The sequence below is a fragment of the Lepisosteus platostomus genome, chromosome 15 (genome assembly GCF_059453375.1).
Source record: "Lepisosteus platostomus isolate fLepPlt1 chromosome 15, fLepPlt1.hap1, whole genome shotgun sequence".
Taxonomy (NCBI): Eukaryota; Metazoa; Chordata; class Actinopteri; order Semionotiformes; family Lepisosteidae; genus Lepisosteus; species Lepisosteus platostomus.
In genome coordinates this window covers 23,749,825-23,771,153 of record NC_142625.1, presented here as the reverse complement: position 1 = coordinate 23,771,153, position 21,329 = coordinate 23,749,825, and the positions used below count along the sequence as shown (strand labels likewise).

The window sequence follows — 21,329 nt, the reverse complement described above, 5'->3', positions numbered from 1 at the left end:
CCATGGCAACCAGTAACTAAGTAACATGGTTTAAAATAGAGAACAGATGAAGACTGCCTACCAGACAATCAGTTTTGCTGTCTAAATATTAAAGACCAGTTCCCTGGAAAAACATCCAACATTTGCCTTTCAACCAGTGTGCAGAAGGGGGCGCTCTTTTAAGGGCTAATGGGTACAATGGTGCTCACAATAAAGATCTAAAAAAATCTCTTGTGAAATTATCAAATTTAAACACCATCTTCAGCTAATCTAACCTGTTTATCCTAACTAATAATGTTTTTAAATAAAATTGTAATAAAAATTATTGCAAAAGTATCAACATAAATTGGGATTTGAACAGTCAGATTGTCAGATTTGACAGTGAACAAGTATGTTATTTGTTCCAGCATAATTCATTTGTTTTACTCATAAACTCATTTTTATTTGCTGGATGTCCAGGAAATGAAGTTCTTCCTTCAAGAATTTTTGGTAATCAAGGCTGTCTGTTTTAGTAAAACTGTAAGTTGTAAGGAAAGTTTTAAGTGATGGAAACCGAACAGTGAGTTCTAGATAATTTCAAAATGATAGGACCCACTAATTTCAAAATGATAGGACCTTGTCAGACCTGATATTAACCATTCCAAAAACTACTGCTGAATGCTTTGCCTTCACTGAATTGTGCAGGCCTTTAGAAATTAGCAGTTCTACAACAGAAGAAATTCAGCTGCCAGTTGAGATAGGGATAAAATTAACGAGAACATGTTGGCATAACACAGAATATAAACCTAAACCCTCCACAGCTATGATCCTCCAGAGCCCCAGTCCAGTTACTTTCATGTTCTAGATCACCCATATCTAAGTGAGAACAGTTCATGTTCTAAGCAATTGTGCGATTTAGTCAGTTAAGAGAGTTTCTTTCCTTGAAGGATTGGTTGTGCAATTTTGGTCACACATTATCTCCAAATGTCCTAATTTAGCAAATCATCTGCTTAACTGATTGCAATTCGATTGATCCAAGCCCTTAGAAATTGTTCATGTAACATCTCTAAAAAAGACCTGCTGGACTGGGGCTGTGCAGGGGCAGGGCTGTGGATCCTGCATTCACACGGAGACAGTCTCAGCTCCCAGTAACGAGGCTCAGGAAGCTGGGGAAGAGCACACATTGATCGCAACCAGATCACAGTAAAACGGCTGAAAATAACCATCCAATTTACACCATGACTGTGGCTTGCAGGTGCATACTGTGATCTGTGTGTCCTTTCAGCAGCTTACAATTGGAGGCCCTTCTGATCTAACAGGTCTGTAGCCCACGAGGGGTAGCCTCAGCTTTCGAAGACTGCAGTGTTTCACCGGCATCAGGGTGGCCCTCAGGATGTAGAACACCTTCCAGATGAAGAATAATAAAGAGGCTTTCTCATGCAGTGCAGGACTGTCTTATACTATGTAATTGGAAATATGGGCCTACTTCTCACTCTTTCCTTGAATAAGCTGAATAAGTATGTGAATGTACTATATACATAATGAGCACTTCTTTCTTCATCCATTCACCCATTTTCTCATCCTTTATTCAATTCAGGGTCCCTGGGGAGTCGTAGTTAGTCCTGGCAAGCAAGGGGCTCAAGGCAGGGCACTCCCTGGAGAAGTCACCAGTCCATCTCAGTTCTTCTTCATTAAGCAATAAAATATGTGCGATCAAAAGGATGATGGGCTTTGGCTCCAGCTGCAGAGCTGTGCCGCAATTCTGCCGCATGACACAGACAAACCCAACAGCTTCCTTTCTCAGAGTCTAGGGAAAGGAAGACTTTTACCCTGGAAGAGTAGGGAAAAGTATTGTGTTTAAGAGGCAGGCCGTCTTAAAGCCTTAGGTGTGAACTGGATGTCAAAGATGACCAGGTCTTCTTGCTCTGCCTCCGGAGAGGTGGGGACTGTTCTGGTGCAAAGCAGCACTTATTTGAGCTCTTGGCCTTGAGGGGCCGAAAGTAAAAATGAAAGGGTGAGTTAAAAAAAAAACTGAAGGCTTTGTGTAGCAAGGTGTATGCCCTAATGATCTGCATGCAATTGCAAGCAATTAAGTGGATTGAGCGGTGGATGAACCACAAGTCTAGAAATCAAGACTCAGAATCAAGAAGGGAGATGGTGGGACCTGCTATGACCTCCTACACGAAAAAACCAAAAAACACAGCTGCCCGTAGCAGAGTATTAAGATTACAAGAGGAAGATACCAATAAGGCCTGATAACCACCAGCCAGTCTGAAAGCGGAAGAATGCCAGCTGTGCAATCTGTCTTAAGGCCATAAAGTTGCGCAGGGCAGGATAGCCCTGGTGCGCTTTGCATTTCGGAGACAGAAGCTTCAGCTCTGCTCTTGACCACAAGGGCCTACAGTTTGTGTGGTGCAGGCCTTGGTCAGAAGGCTGTTCCCCCAGCTGGGCGGGCGTCTGCCTGTCCTGTCCAGATTACACCACAGCCCTTGCAGCCTAAATAGTTTGAAATATGGCAGGAAGTACCCGGCCCCTTGCCTGCACTGCTGGTCACAGGATGGCGAGTAGGCTTTTCTCAGAACTGGGCAGGAAAGCATTCATAATCCTGGCAGGGAGACAAGCCATGCAGAGAGGGAGGCTCTAACCACATAGCTGAGAGCTGGGGTAGAAAAGCCTTCAAGGTGGGTTATCGCAGGCACCATATGTCCCCAGGGAGGGCTGTTTGAGGCTGTGTAGGGGTCTGTGGGGAAAAAGTGCATGCCCCTAACTGAATGGGAGTCCCGGGTGTTAATCTTCCAGTGTCACTCATGCGGCCAACACATAATGTCTCCAGGGGGAAAAAAAACTGCGCACTCAGGAAATGTGGGAAAGAGTCACTTCCTGTACTGAGTTTGGTAAAACACTTTGCTGAAAAAAAATGGAAATAAGCAATTTTACACTGCCTTCTCTACCTTGGCAATGCTTTGTGAGTGAAAATGTGCTAATATGCCATTTAAGACCTCATTCAGGGTCCGACAGATTGTTGAGATTACTGTTGGCTGATTATACCATGCTGGAAAAATGCTGTGGTTACTAGAATGATCTCCCTATAAAAAAATAATGCGACACATACTCACAAATACATTAAATGTGCTTTGCTCACAAAAATGTAGATTGTATGGAGACATACTTCTCAAATGCAATTGCAGATTACAGACACAGATATTAGACTTTCTGGGTTAGAATCAAACTGTAGGAGGGAGGTTTTCAACAAACCTTTACTAATCTGTGCATTTAAAAAAATATATATATATTATTGCACCACAAATAGGAATGGTGCAATGGTTACATCCTAAAAACCAAACCGGTTTCCTAGATTAGAGGGAAATTAATAAATTCCTAAACTCTTTGCAGATACAAATACAGTGCTACAAAAACTTGTGCTGCACTACTACAGACTTCAGGGAATTGTTAAGGTTTCTGTGCTTTTAGCGTGGTATTCCCAATAACCTGTTCCTGTAAAGCACTGTACAAGCAGCCATTGCCCATTATCTAAAGGTGTGGGTGAAAACAGTGAAATGAGCTCCAACATCATGAAAAAGATGGTCTTATTTCACTATTTCAAACATTGTGTTGGGACCACTTCTCAAACTGGTCAGTCACAAAGAAAAAAATAATTTCACAGCTCTACAGTTAATAAACCAATGAACTGCACTGTTGATGATCAGCTTTGATGCTGATAATATTTCTACACACAACAAAACCCTTTCTCTCTTCTACTTCCTCAAATGACCTGCAGGCTCCAGCTTGCCTGTTGTAATGGTAAATTGCATCCCAAATGCCAAGAATAACTTGGACACATTGACTGCGGGTTATTCCTGCCAAATAAAGTGGCTAAAACTCAGGAATCTTCCTGGACTTTACTTTACTTCCTGGGCAGCCTTTTCTCATTCCAAGCACCAGATGTTACATGTTTCGATGTAACAACCAGCAGGTTTTCCTCTTTTTGGCGTGGTATTCTTTCTATACAAACAGCAACAGGACCCTGTGTGGTTCTCAAGCTTTATCAAACCAATGCACTTAACCTTAGCTTAAGGGAAACTAAAGACACAGGTACAATGGCTTCTTGAGGTCTGAGCCCCAGTTTAGGACACTTGAGGGACCACATGCCTGCCTGGCTGCTGACAGCTGTAACTTAAGATCTAAAATGGATCCCCACACAGAAAACCTGTGCAACACAAGGAAAAGGACAATGCTTTCACAAGAGTCTCCCATTTCTTTAAATCACCTGAGGCGACGTAGCAGCTCAATTAAATTAAGCACCCTAACCAAACAGCGGCCACAAGAAATCAAGTATACACCACAGACTTTGTCTTGTGTCTTTTAAATGTCACACCTGGCACATATATTAAATCTCCCCATTGAGTTCCTGCAGTAAAAAAGAAGCCACACAGGTCTGTCTTTAAGCACCGGCACAGCACTGAATGTACAATAAGGGCTCCAGCAAGCTGTCGATAAAGAGTACAGCCGGGCTTTCCAGGGCAAGGTACACTATCCCCCTCATATCCCATCAGCCAGCTGAGAAAGCAGCACGCCTGGGCCCCCTGCAATGGCAGGCCAGGCAAGTGTAAACACGCGCCACACCTGCAGACAAGAGCGGAGAAAAGGACAATGAAGCCCAGCCGGGAGACTTTTCCTTCGTGGAAACGGCAGCTCTTCTCTTTGTGTGCGTTGCCAAATGAGGGCGGGAGGAGGAGGAGAAGGGGGGGGAAGTGGGGGTTGGCGGACCTGATCAGACTTGCTTCCTCGACCCGAGCAGGCAGATTCAGCATTGTCTGTCTCAGACTGCGCCACCGAGCCTGACAAGGGCCAGGGGTCATGTCTTTATTGAGGGGAGGGCCAGCCGCTTCCTCCTGCTTAAAAGAAAAACCGTCTTACTGTACAAAACGCCGGAGCGAGAAAAAGGAGCAACACACAAAAAAAAAAACGCTGAAAATTCATACCCCCCCCCGCTCCCTGCAGCTTGATAACGAACAAAGAAGGGATACAGATAAAAAAAGGCAACAGTACAAAAACACAAAGCAATGCAAACAAAGGAGCCAATTTTATTATACTTTCATGTATACATGCCTCAGGTGGTAATAACTACACAGCTATGAAGTATTATGTTACACTGCTTTGTTTTTTTTTAAGAAGTCATGTCCTTGAATAAAAACTGTAACCATGTATGTGCCTTACCACATGCTTGATACTTCAACACATTTTGTTGAACAGAAGTCAATCAGTTTTTGCTTTGCAAAATGAAATGGAGTACAAGGGTGTTTCAGGTGGAATCCCGGCTGGCACCTGTGGACAGCGCGGAGGCAGCACAGGGAATGACCTCCGCGGTCCCATGCCGGGCTCTTGCTGTCCAGCAGCCCTCTCTCACACACACCTGCAGGACGGGTCCACGCCGGGGACTTAGCTGAAACAGTCCAGGCTGGCTTTGGCACGCTCCATCTCGTGAAGAAAGCTGTAAAACTGGGGCAGTGTCAACTCTGCAGGAAAAAAAAAAACACAAATGTGCCAAATCTGTGAGAAGACACAGATTCTGATTTGAGGAGGGCAGCTGGTGTTACAAAGGCGCTTAATGTTTTGGTTTTTTTCCTAAAAGCTCAAGTTTGAATTTTGGCAGTATATGCATTTTCTACTCTCCATAAACACAATATTCTCATTTTCCATCTCCAGAAATAACAAACTGAATGGAATAAAAGGGTAGCACAGTGGCTAGCATGGCTGCCTCAAGGCACTGAGGTCTTGGGTTCGATTCCCGGGGTGCTATCTGTGTGGAGTTTGTATGCTCACCCCACCACTGCATGGGTTTCCTCTGGGTGCTCCGGTTTCCTCCCACAGTCCAAAACCATGCTGGCAGGTAAACTGGTCCTGGTGTGAGAGTGTGTCTGTGTGTGCCCTGTGATGAACTGGTGTCCCATCCAGAGTGTACCCTGCCCTGGGCCCGTTGCTTGGTGGAATAATGTTGTGATGGATGGAATAAGGTTTTGGCATAGTACTCACCCATATAAACATTTTCTAGTGAATTTCCCTTTCTTATGACCAACTTCAGCTGCGAGAAGACAAAGACATAATAGTAACATTATCTCCAAACAATACTATTCCACATTAATCAGTCCAGCACAGGCATTGGCACTGTGGGAAAACACAGAGGAGGCTGAGATCCCACGGGATTATGATGAATTCTCAGCTACAGTGCTGCAGAGTGCACACTGTACAAATCAAGACTAATGATTTATACTCATATTAGTGAGCCTGAGCAGCCCCTAACTTATTTTGTACATCCCCTGTCCCTGTACAACAACATACACATCTCCAACAGAAAGGAATAAAGCACCCCAAGTAAAACACAAAAGCTAGCCCTTATGCCCTGCAATGCCAATGCAATCCCTTTATTTAATTCACTGGCAGCACTACAATGACTTCCTGCTACCCTAGCAGTGTGATATTTTCACACCTCAATATCCATATGATAACCAGACCACTGAAAAATCACAACTTTCATTTAAACATGGAGCAAAACTTTCAGGGCCACTGTGGCAGACAGTCACAAAGAAGGACCCCAAGCAGTCAGCAATGGGTCAGGGGCTTCATCAGCTCATTGAGAATGCTTCGTTCTGACTGGATGAAATGCAGTCTTTGAGAAGAAATACCCAGATTACTGAAGGGGTTTTGGAAATGAATGAATGAAAGCTCACAAGGATCTTTCAATTGGAAGGTTAAGAGTGTGAAAGGCAAAAAACAAGCAAGTTCCTGACTAGAGGAAGAACCTGTCAAAAGATCTCTTCAAGAGAGGTCTTATGCAACCTTGGGCTAAAAAAAAACTCCCTGTCAGTCCTGAGCATTTCCGAGCTCCACTGAGGTAGCTCCACACCTGAGGCAGCTTGAACACGGGATGCTTAGTACTGGATTAAATTTTCATGCCGCAGAAACAACATTGGCAAGGAACAGCTGAGGCTTCCTTCCACAGTTAAATATCGCCAGTTTATGAAAAGGAGGAATTAAATTAGCAGTAACCTTACTTGTAAAAAGATGCTTCCAACTTTTAGCAGCTCACTGGTTCCAGCCGTTACTGAAAAATAAAATAAGAATTCACGTTGTAATCCCAATTGACTACACTTTTCATCAGAGAAGCTGGACAAGCTGGCAAACAAGAGGACTGCCCTGAAAGATAAATGTGAGGAGTTTCTGCAGCATCTGAAGGCTTAATAAAGTTTACGATACTTCTTGTGACAACACCTGGCAAAATAATCAATTACTCAAACATATTGTTAGATCTGCCCAGCAACGTGTTTTCACAAATCATACTCACATTACACCTTGGGGTCTAAAATGTTATGCAGTAAAGACAAGCTCTTTGTTTGAGGACAGCTGTACAGCATACAAAGGTCTTGACTTATGAATTAAGGTATGTGTATTAGTTCTTAAAGACAACCTTTCTAGCACAAGAAATGCCTGAGGGGCCTACAATACCATTAAAGGTATATTATCTGGAAAACTAAAACTCTGAGTCATCAGTACAAACACAGAATGGGTATAACAACAAAACATAGTACAATTTATTTATACACATTGTATATAATTTACATGATGTAGTGGGCCTCCAATTACTGCATTGCCATTTCTGTAGTGTACAGCCTTGTGGTAGGACAATACTTTAAAGTTAAGGTGCAAAAAAGAGACTTCATCTCTCAGTCCAGTCCATTTTACCTCCGAATTTCCACTCCATGTCCACGAGCTGATTGACCATCAAGGTCTGTCCAACTGCTAGCCTGGAGATCAATGGGAAGTGAGCCTTCCACTGCAAATGACAAGGAAACATCAGATAAGATTGCAGCAATCACTGTAGAAGGTCTGGGCTGCTCCATATTGATGCACTTTCACCCTTGATGAACTGTCTAAAGGAGCCAGAGTTTTGCCAAAGTGAGGCAAGGTACTTCACTCTTCATTATCGCTATTTTTTACAACAGCTGTACTAACTATGTACCACTTTCACAAAGCTGACCTGAAATTTTAGTTCCTCTTTGCTTTATGTGCAAATGTGTCTGGAGCAGAGTGAAGGGTGCTGTTTCCTAGACTGCACGTTCATCTGCAGCAGTACACGAAGGAGTGTTTTGGAGCACAAGTAATTAAAAACATAAATGTAATAATAAACAAAATCATAAGCTGTACTTCATATCCACACAGAACCAAATACAGCCAGATCATCATTCGCTTGTATGTGGTAACGGAGAAGAAAGTACCTGGTTTGAAAAATGATGAGCCTTGTCTTCACTCAGACCTATAAACACAATGCAAACACAGGTATCTTTGTCACTAATTGTGGCAATGAGCCATTTGGATTTTGACAATTTTATGGATTAAACCCAGCATACCGAGAGTGATCAGATCTGCTTTCACTTGATCAGCATTCAGGTTGTTCTTCAGAGCACCTAACATTAAAAACAAAATACAAATGTCAAGTGTAATAAAAGCAGTGTTCTCCTTCATCAGATATTCAGAGATTAGTGCTGCAATATTCAAATCTCAATAGACTTCCAGAAGACACTTTTCCGGAGTCCGGGCAAAATTGACACGTTGTTCCCCTACAGGCAGCAGACTGCTCCAAAAAGCTTCTGATTGTTGGGAATAACCACTACAAGCTTCGCATTTCACAAAAAATCTCAATGAATTAAAAACGGATAGTGGGTGGTGATTCATTTCCACTGGTGGAGGCTAATTATCTTTAAGTACATGCTTCTTTAAATGTTTTCATCACTCCATCAGCATCACCTCCATGCTGATAGCTGATGTGTGGTGAGCATACTGGCGCTGGCCAGTCCAGTCAGGGGCAGATGCACATTGGTGGAGAAGGTTCCCCATTACCTGTATAGCGCTTTTCTGGATACTCCGCTGAAAGCATTATAGAAATGTAAGTAATATATGATAATGATGATGATGAATATTATTATTATTATAATTGATTTCAAACCATTTGCAACATAAATCTCACAACTATAGTTTAATTTTCAGCACCTTCTTGAGCTTTGAAAGTGATTGGTTTGTCATTGAGCGTGCGCATCTTTTTAAAAGACTTTGCCGTGTTCGGTAAGGGGGTGATCACAGCAACGCTGCCACCAAAGAGCAGCACAAAAGCAAACTGCTGCTAAGCCTGCTTACCATTGGGTACCAACAGGACACTTTTCACCAGGTTTCGGAGAGGCCCGGGACTCATCCCATTCTCTGTTGCAAAGTCATTTAGCTGCGTCATGAATCTGTCCGTCTGAAGGAAGGAAGAAAGGAAGAAAACAAACACAAGCTGTCTGGACAAGCAGAGCCACAAGCTGCAGAAGATGAATCCTTACAGCAAAGACAGCCTAGCAATCCACATTATGTGCTTTACATCCTGACAAGAAAATACTTGCCTTCCTTTGGCCTGGGCTTTTAGTAAACCCCCTCCTGCCGCTATCAATAAATTCTGTTTGCTTTCAAGACACAATAGTTAGTAACCTTTTGAAATTGCTGTCAGAATTAAAGATGGTTAAAAAACAATAGAAAGAGGACAGTTGCAGCAACATTCAGTTCAAATGAAGCAAAAAAGGCATTATTAAAAAACAGTTTTACCTCTTTGGGTTCTATCAAGAAGCGGAAGAGAATGTCTGCCAAACTCACAAATTGCTGGAACATGACAAAGGACAAATAAAGGAAAATTACTCAGCATTCAGCCCAAGAGTGAACAGTGTGAAAACAGAGAGTTCAGGACATATTCCACTTCCCTTGCATGCATCTGTTACACTAGTTTGAAATCTGGCGTGAACATAGATGGGAAACTGATTTTTTGTCAGCCTTGTGGGTCAGCTAACGCTTGAATACTAGATGGACTTGAAACGGGAATGCAATCGCTTTATCCCGGAAGATGTACCTGATTTCAGATTTCTCTCATTAGATTTAATCTTTTTTTAAAAATAGTTTGCAGTACCAACTGCACCCACAGTGCTGAATCTGGAACAAACAAGCTCAGGCTGAGACTCATCACACCTCTGTCTAGTCCAAATGTGCATTTGTATTTCCTGAACGCTACCTGCTGGCAGGTTTCTCCCTGTCCTCCCCACTTCAGGTTAAAGCTGGGTTGACATGTACCCCATTCGCTCAGATTTGCTCAACACGTTAGTTGAAGAATGAACAGATGTCACACTGCTGCTCTACAGGCCTGCATTAAAGGTGCAACTTTCTATTGCATTCACAGCTGAATAAACCTCACGAGCATGACTTTGATGAAAGTCAAAATAACGGAGTAGTGAAACACGCTTTAGCAACAACAGGCTTCAGCTTATAAAAGACTCTGACAATGGTAGAACCCTTTAGTTTTTTCCAAACATAAAAAGTGTTTTGCACCTGGTGCTTGGTTAATTATTCACCTTGCACATGCAGACCAAAAATAATGGATCACCAATCAAGGATTATATCCATAAAACCTGTAATGTTTTAAATAAATAAAGAGTAGAGTCTTCACTGTGGTCTGGTAGTTTTCTATTTTTTTAGATTATTCAATTTTTTAAAATGTGTCTGAGTTACATGGAACAGTAATTTGATGACTGCATTCTGGTTACATTTATGACTGTTGAGTAATTTATGGGTCACTAACCCATTGTACACACCTGTAGGCAAAGATGTGTAGTTTGGACTGCAGAGTGACAAAAGCTTTGCTGTGTAATATTCCCAATATACTGATCCCTTGCACCATTTAAAACAAGATATCAGACCTTTTCCCCAAAAATTACTATATATTTTATGTGCATTGCTAAATATTTTTTTAAAATATTTATATATTTTTTAAAATATTTATGCTGTTTTTTCTCCTGATTGTTTGGGGACTTTTAAATAATTGGTTCTGCTATTTAAAACAAACTAAACTGCATGCAAGCTTGACTGTGCTGATTAACTTCCATAGATACTTAAGCAGATTTGTAGGAATTCATGAAGCAGAGTTTAACAATCAGATATAGACATAGAGATGACTTTTCCCTGTCTTGAGGTTTTGAGGTTTTTCGCAAGTTGATCTCTTTGCTGTGTTCAAGTTAAGCTAACTCCAGTAAAAATCAAGATGAGAAAAACGAATTTATTACAGTCTATTGCAAAGGGTGGCTACTGGAGTTCATCAGTTCACAAAGTTCTTGCATAAAGTTACATTTGTAATGTGAGTGAAGCAGTTATATAACAGTACACTCCAGTCGATTTCCGGGCAGAATATGTAGTTGGCTGAAAATCAGTGGAATGCCTTCGATACAGCTGTTGAAATATGACAGTACATCCGTAACTGAGGCTTCAGTGAGTGCTGTAGTGCTGTCATGTGACATCTTTATTTTGAGACGAGACGGGTTTCCGTTCCACGCTGTAAAAACGTTGCATTACTTCACAGATTATTAATCCAGGACAAAAATCGAAATACAAAACGTACACGTTTGATGATCAATCTAAAAAACCCTAACTAAAGTGTCTTTTACATATTAAATTCTTGCAAAAGTCGGATTATGTATAGTATGTGTAAGTACTGCCATCTCTGTTTGCAAGAGCATTTAATATTTCTTCTGATAGACCTTACCTGCTCACTCAGTTTGTTTAGATTTTGGAAGTCCGCACTAACCGAGTCTGGTAAAACGTCTTTAGTAAACTGTAGCTGCAACATTTTGTCCCTTTCCAGCTGTAGCCGTTACTGGTCTGCTGTCACTTCCTACAACAAGCTGATCAGCTGATCAACAACAAACGTGCACCCTTCACTTTCCTGGGAGCACTTTCGCCATTTTTATTTCCCAATAGTACTAGTAGACGACCTACTCTGCTTTCTCTTGTAAGGGCATGGTGATTCTGAAAATGAAAATGTACACACTATTAAAAAACAGAAACGAGCCTAATGCACATCAATTAAACATGCTCTTTTTCTATTATACAGTTTCTATATAAAATTGGATCATATTTATTGCCCCAATATGCTTGCGTGTTGATTTACATTAATTGCTAGATGTTTTTTTTTATTTAAAACAACAATATATCACAAAGATTATGCAAAATATGTCAACATCTGTATATGTCTTTGTCACCATATGTTTCCATATAAAATTTGAATGAATGCACAGATTTAGGAAATTTGCACACTGTAAATGTCAGTTTTCCTAAACGGATCTGTTGATTTTAGAAACAGTTTTTGTCTTAAGGCTGGGACAGTGATGCATTCTAGGTAGCACTAACGATAATTAATTATTTATTGCTGTAATAGAATACTACAGTATAAAGTATACGATCTGTTCCAGATAAGGTCAGTCACAGGAGAGCTGCTCACGAATAGGTAAAACAAGTAGAAAAGGTAAAAGGTTTTCGGTCTCTTCGCGTTATTTTAATACAAAGAAAATGTTAGAAAATATCTAACAAAATCTTCCCGCGTTTTTCTACACGTGGATAAACGATATCTAAGTTTTGTAGATATTTAAAATATGTGATATTTTTTATTCTGAAAGAAACGTAAAGTAAGAAATAATCTAATTGTTCAATTGTAAATTAAATTGCTTTTTATCTCGGTAGAAAGTCAAATGTATCTTGTATGTTAAATGCACGCGTTTACAGGCGTTTATATTAGGAGGGAATGTATTTTTAAATGTATTATTATTATTATTATTATTATTATTATTATTATTATTATTATTATTATTATTATTATTTGGGTTAAATTTGTTTGTGTTAAAAAGACCAAAACATGGTCTGGAATTACCTTCATATCCGTACTTATTGTAAGGGACAGTGGGAGTTCTATCCACCCTATATATGATATGTTTTTAGCACTTGAAATGCACTCACAAAGATCATTTACTTAACAGTACGACCAAGAAGGTCTTTATAACACTTAGAGCATTTCAAAGAATTTCTAGACCTGAAAATGGACTACATGGACTTCTGTACAAAAACAGGTCAATCATAAATTTTCTGAATTTTAGACCCGTGAAAATATATGTAAATCGTTTTCTTTGTCGATAGCACTATTAAGTAATTATAGAAATCATCAGAGAAATCACATGTGTTGCTGATTTGCAGCGGTTCCTTATTTTACTTTAGACTGATTGAATCTGACATGCAGTTGGAACGTTTAAATGATAACATTGGCGCATGAAGATTACACGTAGATAACATTTCAGGTATCCATATTTGTATTTATTTACTGTATATTAGCAAAATTCCCCGTCTGTGCAGTTCTAAATCACATGCAATAAGGTGCACAATTCTTATGGGAGATGATTTACCAGGGTAATGACTGTGCTTTAACGTTTGGGTTTATTCTTATAGTAAAACGTTTCACCACAAAACAAATAATGGCATGGATCACAGAAAGATAAGTATTGTATTCTAATTATACTGCCTGTGCCAAGAAAATAAATCTCTTTGAGCAAATGACCTAATGCCTTGACATGGACAAAGCTCCAAATAGTGTACTTTATCAAAATGCACCTGCATCACACCTGGATTAAACACACAAAACCAGGTGTTTCAGTTTGTTTTGTCAACTTTTCTCATGAGAGACCCAGACCATTGAAGTCTGTTGAAACGTGTAATGTTTTTCACTGTGCGTGTTTTATGTACATTTCGAAAGACACAACATAACAAATCAGTATTTCAGATGTTTTTCATTAACAAATTCCTGCCCACTTTTTTTTACATTTTTTTAATTTCACAGTGTCTGTATCAGGCCCTAAATAGTTTGTGTGTTGTGGTGAGTTACACATTTTCAATGGAAGAATCTTCCTTACTTCAGTAAACTAAATTATTATTTATTGTTTTTATTTCAATATGGTTACAAGGAAGTCATTATTAGTTATTAGTCATAGTGATGTTGTGTGATTAGCCTAATTGAAAGATGCTTTTATTATTTTACAAGCAAATAGAACATTATGGTTTGTTGTGGACTTTCTACACACAACCCACAACCAGAAATGAATGAAGATTATTTTCTTCCACTTCATAAATCAATAGCAAACACATTCTCATTTACAACAACAAACTCATATCAGTTTATTGGAACATTTGCTGAAGCCATTTGAGTGAATTAGAATAACAGCAAAGTCTGGGAACAACAGCAGTTTCTAACCCAGGAATTACAGACACAACACTCTGAGCCTTGAGTCTACCACTTAACACTACTAAGTACCTTGGGGAGAGAATGCATGAAATATGAAATATTTAAAGAAAAGTGTGCTTTAATTTTGCAGGAATCCCAGTGTCCCACAGTCAGTACCACGCTAATGAAACAGGTAGGAAACAGTGAGTCTTTCTGCTGTATTTCTGAGAGAACGTCTACAACTTGCACATTTGTCAGTACATAACATTTGTAGTTTCAGAAGAGCAATTTTAATAAACAGTGGGTCTGAGTAAGGAGATACAGTATAGATTCCCCATATGTAGTCTCTCAGCACATTTGTGTTTGCTTTTTACAAACCCTGAAGCTGAAGTTATGCCTAATGGTTTATAAATTAATTTAATTAAGGGAATTGACTATGATACCCCTTTTCCACAGCTTTGGGATGCATCTCTAATAATACTGAAGAAATGAGAAATGAGAAGTTACTTCACCACTTGAACTAAGGGAGAACTTTGCAAAGGGCAGTCTGGCGTTCAGCCAAGAGACTAGGATTAACAATACTACTTTTTGGCAAGTGATTCATGAAAACTTTTAGCAGCTCGTGCCTTAATTTGCCAACACCGAGCACTGGAATTCCTGTGTTTGGTATCCTGTTTTGAGAAAGTATGCATTGGCAGGTATATGAATTTAAAAAAATATATAGTGTTAAATGCATTGCTTTTCTGTATCTGCAAAACGGTTTATATGGGAGCCTGATACGTGCAAAGTAGATGTCTGCTCAAGAAATTCATACATAACTAGCTTTGCTTAAATGAAATGCCGTGCTTTGATTTTCGTTGCATCTGCAAAATGTTATACTCCGTAGTGTGCAGAAAAATCATTTCATTTTCACGCAAGGGGAACGCTGTTGTATCGTTTAAAATAGCAATTTTGTATGATTAATCTAGTTAAGTTGGTCAATGAAGATGCACTCCTGGACACTTTTTGAAGTCAAACGAGTTAATTTTACTTTCTACGCTGTTCGGGGCATCTCGCTTTGTGTGACTTGTTCCTCGGGTCCCTTGCTCTCACATTTACACATTACACATTTTAACTGTTGCCTGTTCAATATAAAAATACGCGCAAGGATCGTACATTTTAAGATAAACAGCTCTTAGCAATATTAAAGTCTTCAGCCAGGAGAAAATGACTAGCGATCAGTGCGTGGAGTCGTGAGGCAGCTCCGACATCGTGAGAAGCACAACTCACACGACACGACAGAGCAACAAAGGGGTTAACCCGTAAGGTAAATGTAGTTTTAATTTAGGCAGGGTGTGATTCGAGACCCGCGAATCGTCACGCCTGAATACTTTGTAACCTAAAAAAAAGCACGGGGGGTGAAATACAGAAGAAAGTTGTAACACTTTAACTTTAGCAACCCCAGGGACTAGAAAGCACAAAGTGTAACATGGATCAAATTTGACACTGACACCTGGGCAACTGCAGAGCTCCAACAAGAGACAGAGAGATCATTCGCCCACTCACAGCCCTCTGCAAGGCAGCGCCAGCAACAGGTAAATTCCAATCTCAGCATTCCCTTTCGCTCAATGCGGGATCACTCTCAGCTCCGCGCTTCTGACATGCTGCATGGTAACGTAAACGCGATTTCTAAATCCGTGACTTAATTATTCTTTTGCGTGCATTTCCGAAAAAATAAACCCAACAACACGCGTGCTTTTTTTTTTTTTGGTGTGTGTGGAAATTTACACAATAGTATTATGTGGCGCTTAGAAACTTTTTTTAAAGCTCATTCTGGTTCCAGTCTAAACTTGCAAGGTCTTATGTAAGTGTTAAGGCAGGATATGGTTTTAATAACCTTGCTGTAAAGAGTAGAGGCGAGCTCAGGCGAAGAAAACGCGCAATGTCCGTTTTGGTGTTTACTTTGGATTCATGAATGGATTTAACGCCACTGTACAGAGTGTCCTACCGGCACCCAGATGTTTCGATGTTTTTAGTGTTCAGCGAGGAAGCTGGGAAGAAGTGTTTTATGTAGAACTTCTAAGTCAAACGGATAAAATGATCCTTCAGAAACAGGAAAAGTTATGAAAATAATTTTAGTGCGCGCTACATAATTTCAGTGCATTCATACATTATTTTTGGGTAGGGGGGGTATGCGGTCTTCAGTGATCCTACTCGCTCCGTCGACACGACACGTGCGCTGGATTGTTTGAGATCTGAGAGTTTTTGGTGTGCTGTACTCTTACAAGAGCTGTTACAGTTCTTACCTCGCAGCCAGTAAGTCACAAATTCTCATCTTCCTATGTGTGTGTGTTTCGGGGAGGGGGTGTTTGTGCATACATTCACGTTTATTTGTTTTATTTTACAGTACCCTGATGTTTTTAAACGAAATGTAACTCTCAAAATTAGGTGTGCACAATCTTACTATCAGTCGTGCCGCTGGTATTGGTTACCCTATCTGAAGAATTGGAAAAACTGAGAATGCGTGAAATTATTGATTTTTGCTTATCGCGTGGCTCCATAGCGACTCTTGAACCCAAGTGAGATTAGCCGGCTGGAGCAGAAGAGAACAGAAATTAACTTTCCGTGCCATTTCATGTCTGAGGTCAATTAATCTGATGTATGTATCTAGATATTTTCACCAAAAACGAAAGTCAGATTTTAATCTCTTGAAGTAAGAACATTGATTCTGGGACGATCTTATCAACTTGATCCATGCAGAACGCCCTTCATTAAGATTTAGTTAAAGGTACAGTTTTTGAACATTTTTTTTTTAGCTCTGTGCAGTAGCATTAAGAGTCAGTTTTGTGTGACCCAGTAGGCATAGCAAGAGCAGAGCGTGCTTCTGTTTTTCGATATTTCGAGGTACAGTGTCCGCATGTTATCTTTTCCAGACATAGTGTTTTAGACTGCATTCGGTTTGCAAGATGAACATTATGCAAGTAATTTTGCAATTAAGTTGTGATGATAGGAGCAAAGCTTCTACAACAAGCAAGAAAATAATTTTTTTTATGTGCCGGCTGCCGCAGTTCTAGGTACAAGCGGGAATTTCTTTCTTAGCCTTTTCATGTTTGAAGAGGATTAAGTAATATGCATTCTAACTGCTATTTCACCTTAAGACGTCCTCCTCTCTGCTAGAAGAGAGGTGTAGAACCGGCTTACTGTGCATGAATATTTTTCTATTTGACTGAAGAGCAGTACTCTGTCTGGGGGATATCGTGGCAGGATTTCAAGATCTTGTTTTTTTTCAGGTACGACATACAATTGCATGGAGATTGGTGAGGGGATTGTTACCCTTCGACATAGGAGGGGTACCTCTAACGACTTGGGTGGGGTGGGGGGTACCCTTTAAATCACACCCTCTTGACAAGAGCTCAGCATAGACTTCCCTTTAGAAAGGAAACCGCATTTGAACAACTAAATTACAGGAAATGGGTTAAAAACGTAATATTCTTTCCCCAGCAGCACATCCTGTTAAGGTAATGACATCACAGGGCTGATGTTAAAGCTTACTGAGACCATGTGACTTAATTGAACAGCTGATAAGGAATCAATCTTGAAATTAATGTGGTCGTAGTGGATATTAGTCATAGTCAATGAAAAAAAATCTTCAATGAACATTTTGATTTGAGATTGTTATTGTGAACTATAGCGTGTTATTGTCTTTTGTTTTTTGTTTTTTGGGGGGGGGGGATAGATGCATTCATCTCACCTCACAAAACAAGTAAAAATTAAAGTATTATGATTAACCTTTAGGAAAATGCTAGAAATGCACTCCCTCTAGACAACATGACTTTGGTTGCACGGTTATTCCAATGGTCATGCTCAGAGAACGAGCTATGATTATGAATACATTTACGTTTCTTGATTTCCTTTTGAGCAGCATGTTTGCTGTTTTTGGTAGCCCCTGTACCAATGTGATGAAGAGGCCAAGTGTATTTCACCGAAACTATCGGCCTAGTTAGCTTTATTGCAAAAGGCCCTGTTGCAGTTTCAGATTAGTCTGTTCTAGCCCCAATCCTTGGCTGTCTTCCTATCTCTGGGAGGTACTTTGATTGCAACACAAGTTCAACAGGTAAAATAAGAGTGCTTATTAATTCTAGAAACAGCTGGTGCAGTTTGTCATTACAGGCTACCATATTTATGACTCATTTCTAAGTCAGAAGATCTTTTAGTTGCGGTTTTCTTTCTAATTGAAAGCTGTGATATTCATTCAGGATTTTTCAAAAAGCTATATTAAAACTAAAGCATGTCTGAGGGGAGAAAAAACCACTCCAAGAGAATGAGAACTGTAGAACGCTGTCCCTATCACTGCAAAGATGACAGGAGGGCCTAGATAGAGTGCATTTAGATTTCTAAGTATATTTAGCTTCCTTTTAGCTTCCACAATTAGTTTACTTATACCAGCTGCCTAAGACAATTAGGGACTGGCATTATTCAGTACATCTCAGTTTGCTTGAGGTTTAAAATTGAAGATAGTCACTGACCTGGTTTTAATATAAGTTCAAGAGAGAACAAGTACCCGGAATTCATGGTAGAACATAGCAAGCAGCTCAGTGCCGATGTTGAAAGGTTCTTTGGTATGTTATTATGGACGTATGTTTAATATGGTGGTCACAGACCTGAAGACATGCAGGTGATTTCTTATGGAGTTTACTTTGAGTTTAGCCTTAATCTCCGTAATTCTTCACTTCAAGGCTTTGATGTGGGTTCTCATTGTGCAGCTTTCTTCCACATAATAAAGCAAAGCTCTCTGCGCCTTGTCTTTTTTTAATCACAGACAAAAAAAAAAAAAGAGGGAGTCAGGAGAAAGACTCCTGCTTTACTGGCTGGCCTATTCAGATGACAGCGGCTCTTGTATGGCGGAGTTTGTGTGCTCTGTTTAAAAGTGCTTGCAGGATGCACCTGGCAGACAGAAGCCCCACATTCACTTTCCGTCTTTCGCTTTCATTTCAGGAGCAAGTTCGCAGGGGCTAGAAAAGGGGGAAATACTTGCTGGGGTTAGTAAGAAGCTGTTTGCTCTGCCGGTGGAACTACCATGTTAGGGATCTGAATAGTGAGAGTTTTCCCCCTAAAATGTTTTATCCCCCTCCCCCCATACACTCACATTAGGTGGCCTTGGTTAATTTCTACATGAAAATGCCTTTGTTTTGCCATGTCAGCTCCTCTGGAGCCACTGTGTTGAACAGCTGTGTTGCGTTCGCACCAGTGTGTTGGCATGGCCTCTGGTGTCCACAGCAGGGGATCTTTCAGACTCTCGCGCACCCCTCCCGCCGGCCGCTGTGTACTGTGTACTGTTTACCCCCGTGTAATTGAGCCAGGCTAAGCTGTTGATTGTTGTGTTATTGTTTGGTCCAGGGGTTGCCTTGCCTGTGCCTCAGGCCCTTTACCTTTGCCCTTTCCTTTGACTTCCCTGTCCTACAGTAGTCTCCCTCTCTCACAGAGGAATGTGACCTCGCTGATCATTTTCCTAGCTTGGGGAAAGAAGAGGTGTTCGGACACCTTCACTCTTCACGCAGATCGAGCACCCCAGTCTGTAATACGTATGAGTCTCTTACTGGTTCAGTCCCAGTTTTATGTGATTACCCAACTCCCCCCCCCCCCCAAAGAAAAAATTCTTCAAAATGTGCATTTTCAAGAATGAAACTACATTGCAAAGCATTGGCTTATCTAGCAATGTAAATTCACACGCCTGGAAAATAAATATGTTGCTTGAAAAAAAATAAAAGTTATCTTTAAAAATTAATATCTTAATGTGATCTGATTTGAGAGGGTTCAGAATTAACACAGGCAGGCTTATAAGGAAGGCTCTTGGCTAATGTTGAATGTAGGCCATTTGAAATAACTAGCGAGGTGAAAGTTATTGTAATTCTTCAAGATAATGTTTACATTTTTTTGGAGATAGGAGAAATGTTGTGAGAAACTGTACACAACTCCCTGCCTGATCAAAACGGTTTAAGATTAAAAAGTTTAAATGATTGAATTGAGAATGCATTTGTTGGATCTCTTTTTTTAAAAAAAAATGCACATGACCTTAGGATGTGCAGATCCTACAAAAATAGCTATACATTTATATTCTATTGTAATAAGGGAAGCCCTAAATCTTCTTGACATACTGTGAGAGCCCTGAGAAATGATGTTCAGCTTCCTAGTTACCAGGGGTGATATCTTACAGTAAATGAAAACAAGCAAAAACATGTGAGGAACATTTTTGACAGAGTCAATGTGGACAAAAAAGGTTCTGTTTTTATAGAGAACTACCGAGAAATACTCAGACACACTCAGGTAAAAACTAGCACGCATGGCTTAATGAAGTGAACGCTAAACTGATATTAAGGAAAATGTTCTTGAAGGACTGGAGCAAAGAGGAAAGCAGGAAAGGAAAATTGAGAAGCTGAAGAAGTTCAGGAAATGAGAACTGAGCTATTTGGTATACAATATGAACAGCTGTCAGGTGCTGTAAAGTGTATTACAGGTTTCACAAAGTTTGAACTTTGTTTCCGCCAACTTTAAGAAAATTGTAGGAGGGATCTTAGTCCATCTGGCTAAAGAAGGAATGCTAAAATTCTAGCAGCTCAATAGAATGAAGACTACATTGTGGGCTTTCAAGGACTGAAAAGTCTACCTTCATCTTTCTCACGAAGAATTGAAATATAAAAATATGTTGTGACAGATATTCAAAAATCATTTGAAGTGGACCACAGTGCAAGACCAGAACTTTATTTATGGGAAAACATTATCTTGCTGCATATAATGATTTTTTCTTAATGGCTGAAGTTCAGTAGCTTTGCCAACCCTGCAGAAGCATGCTTTGTGACTGTAAGAAAGCTTAATCTTGGGCCACAATGGAGTAACTTGACTGCTGGCCTTCAGAAGCTTTTGAATTTGCTTTTGGGCCGCATAGAGCAGCTTTGCCCACAGCGTCTTAGCTTAGTAAGAACATACAGATTCTTTGAAGATTGCATTGACAGAAGTGAAAGACTCCTTGTCTGTAGAGGCACATTGTTCGGTGGATCTCGCCCAACAAGGTGTGTCTTTTGTGAACTGATAGGGTGGTATATTCCCCTGAGGGAAAACCCCTGTTAAACACATTTGCCATTCAGAATATTCAGAGGGCCACTAATTATTGATCTTCTTGGAACATTGTTGAGGGCCTCCTTCTGGACAACTAGTATACTGCAGCAGTACACCAAATGTGTAGTCTACAAGGGGTTGTCCTTATAGAAAATTAGAAAAAAGATTC

General features: G+C 40.2%; 2 protein-coding genes across 7 annotated transcripts in view; one reads left to right on the top strand and one right to left on the bottom strand.

Moving 5' to 3' along the window:
- Positions 1–5,022: 5,022 nt before the first annotated feature.
- commd7 (COMM domain containing 7) lies at positions 5,023–11,764 on the bottom strand. Of its 2 annotated transcripts, XM_088607891.1 has the most exons (9): positions 11,570–11,758; positions 9,592–9,645; positions 9,148–9,250; positions 8,364–8,420; positions 8,232–8,269; positions 7,699–7,789; positions 7,011–7,060; positions 5,992–6,040; positions 5,023–5,474 (listed from the first exon to the last, which is right to left on the bottom strand). In XM_088607891.1, exons 1-9 carry the CDS (start codon positions 11,651–11,653, stop codon positions 5,398–5,400), a joined length of 603 nt encoding a protein of 200 aa, XP_088464017.1. In that variant the 5' UTR covers positions 11,654–11,758; the 3' UTR covers positions 5,023–5,397. The 2 variants fall into 2 exon arrangements, with proteins under 2 accessions (XP_088464017.1, XP_088464018.1); XM_088607892.1 differs by lacking the exon at positions 9,592–9,645 and having other exon boundaries at positions 11,570–11,764.
- Positions 11,765–15,390: 3,626 nt separating this feature from the next.
- The window catches only part of dnmt3bb.1 (DNA (cytosine-5-)-methyltransferase 3 beta, duplicate b.1), a 45,460-nt gene continuing 39,521 nt past the window's right edge, over positions 15,391–21,329 (top strand). For 2 of the 5 annotated variants that reach the window (XM_088607764.1, XM_088607761.1), the window contains exon 1: positions 15,391–15,642. Coding sequence is in view for 1 of the 5 variants with exons in the window: in XM_088607760.1 (XP_088463886.1) it covers positions 15,716–15,718 (3 nt within the window). In the remaining 4 variants the exon portion in view is untranslated. Of the gene's footprint in view, positions 15,643–15,662; positions 15,719–15,821; positions 16,364–21,329 lie in introns of those variants that run through there. The other 3 variants (XM_088607763.1, XM_088607760.1, XM_088607762.1) reach the window with 3 other exon arrangements.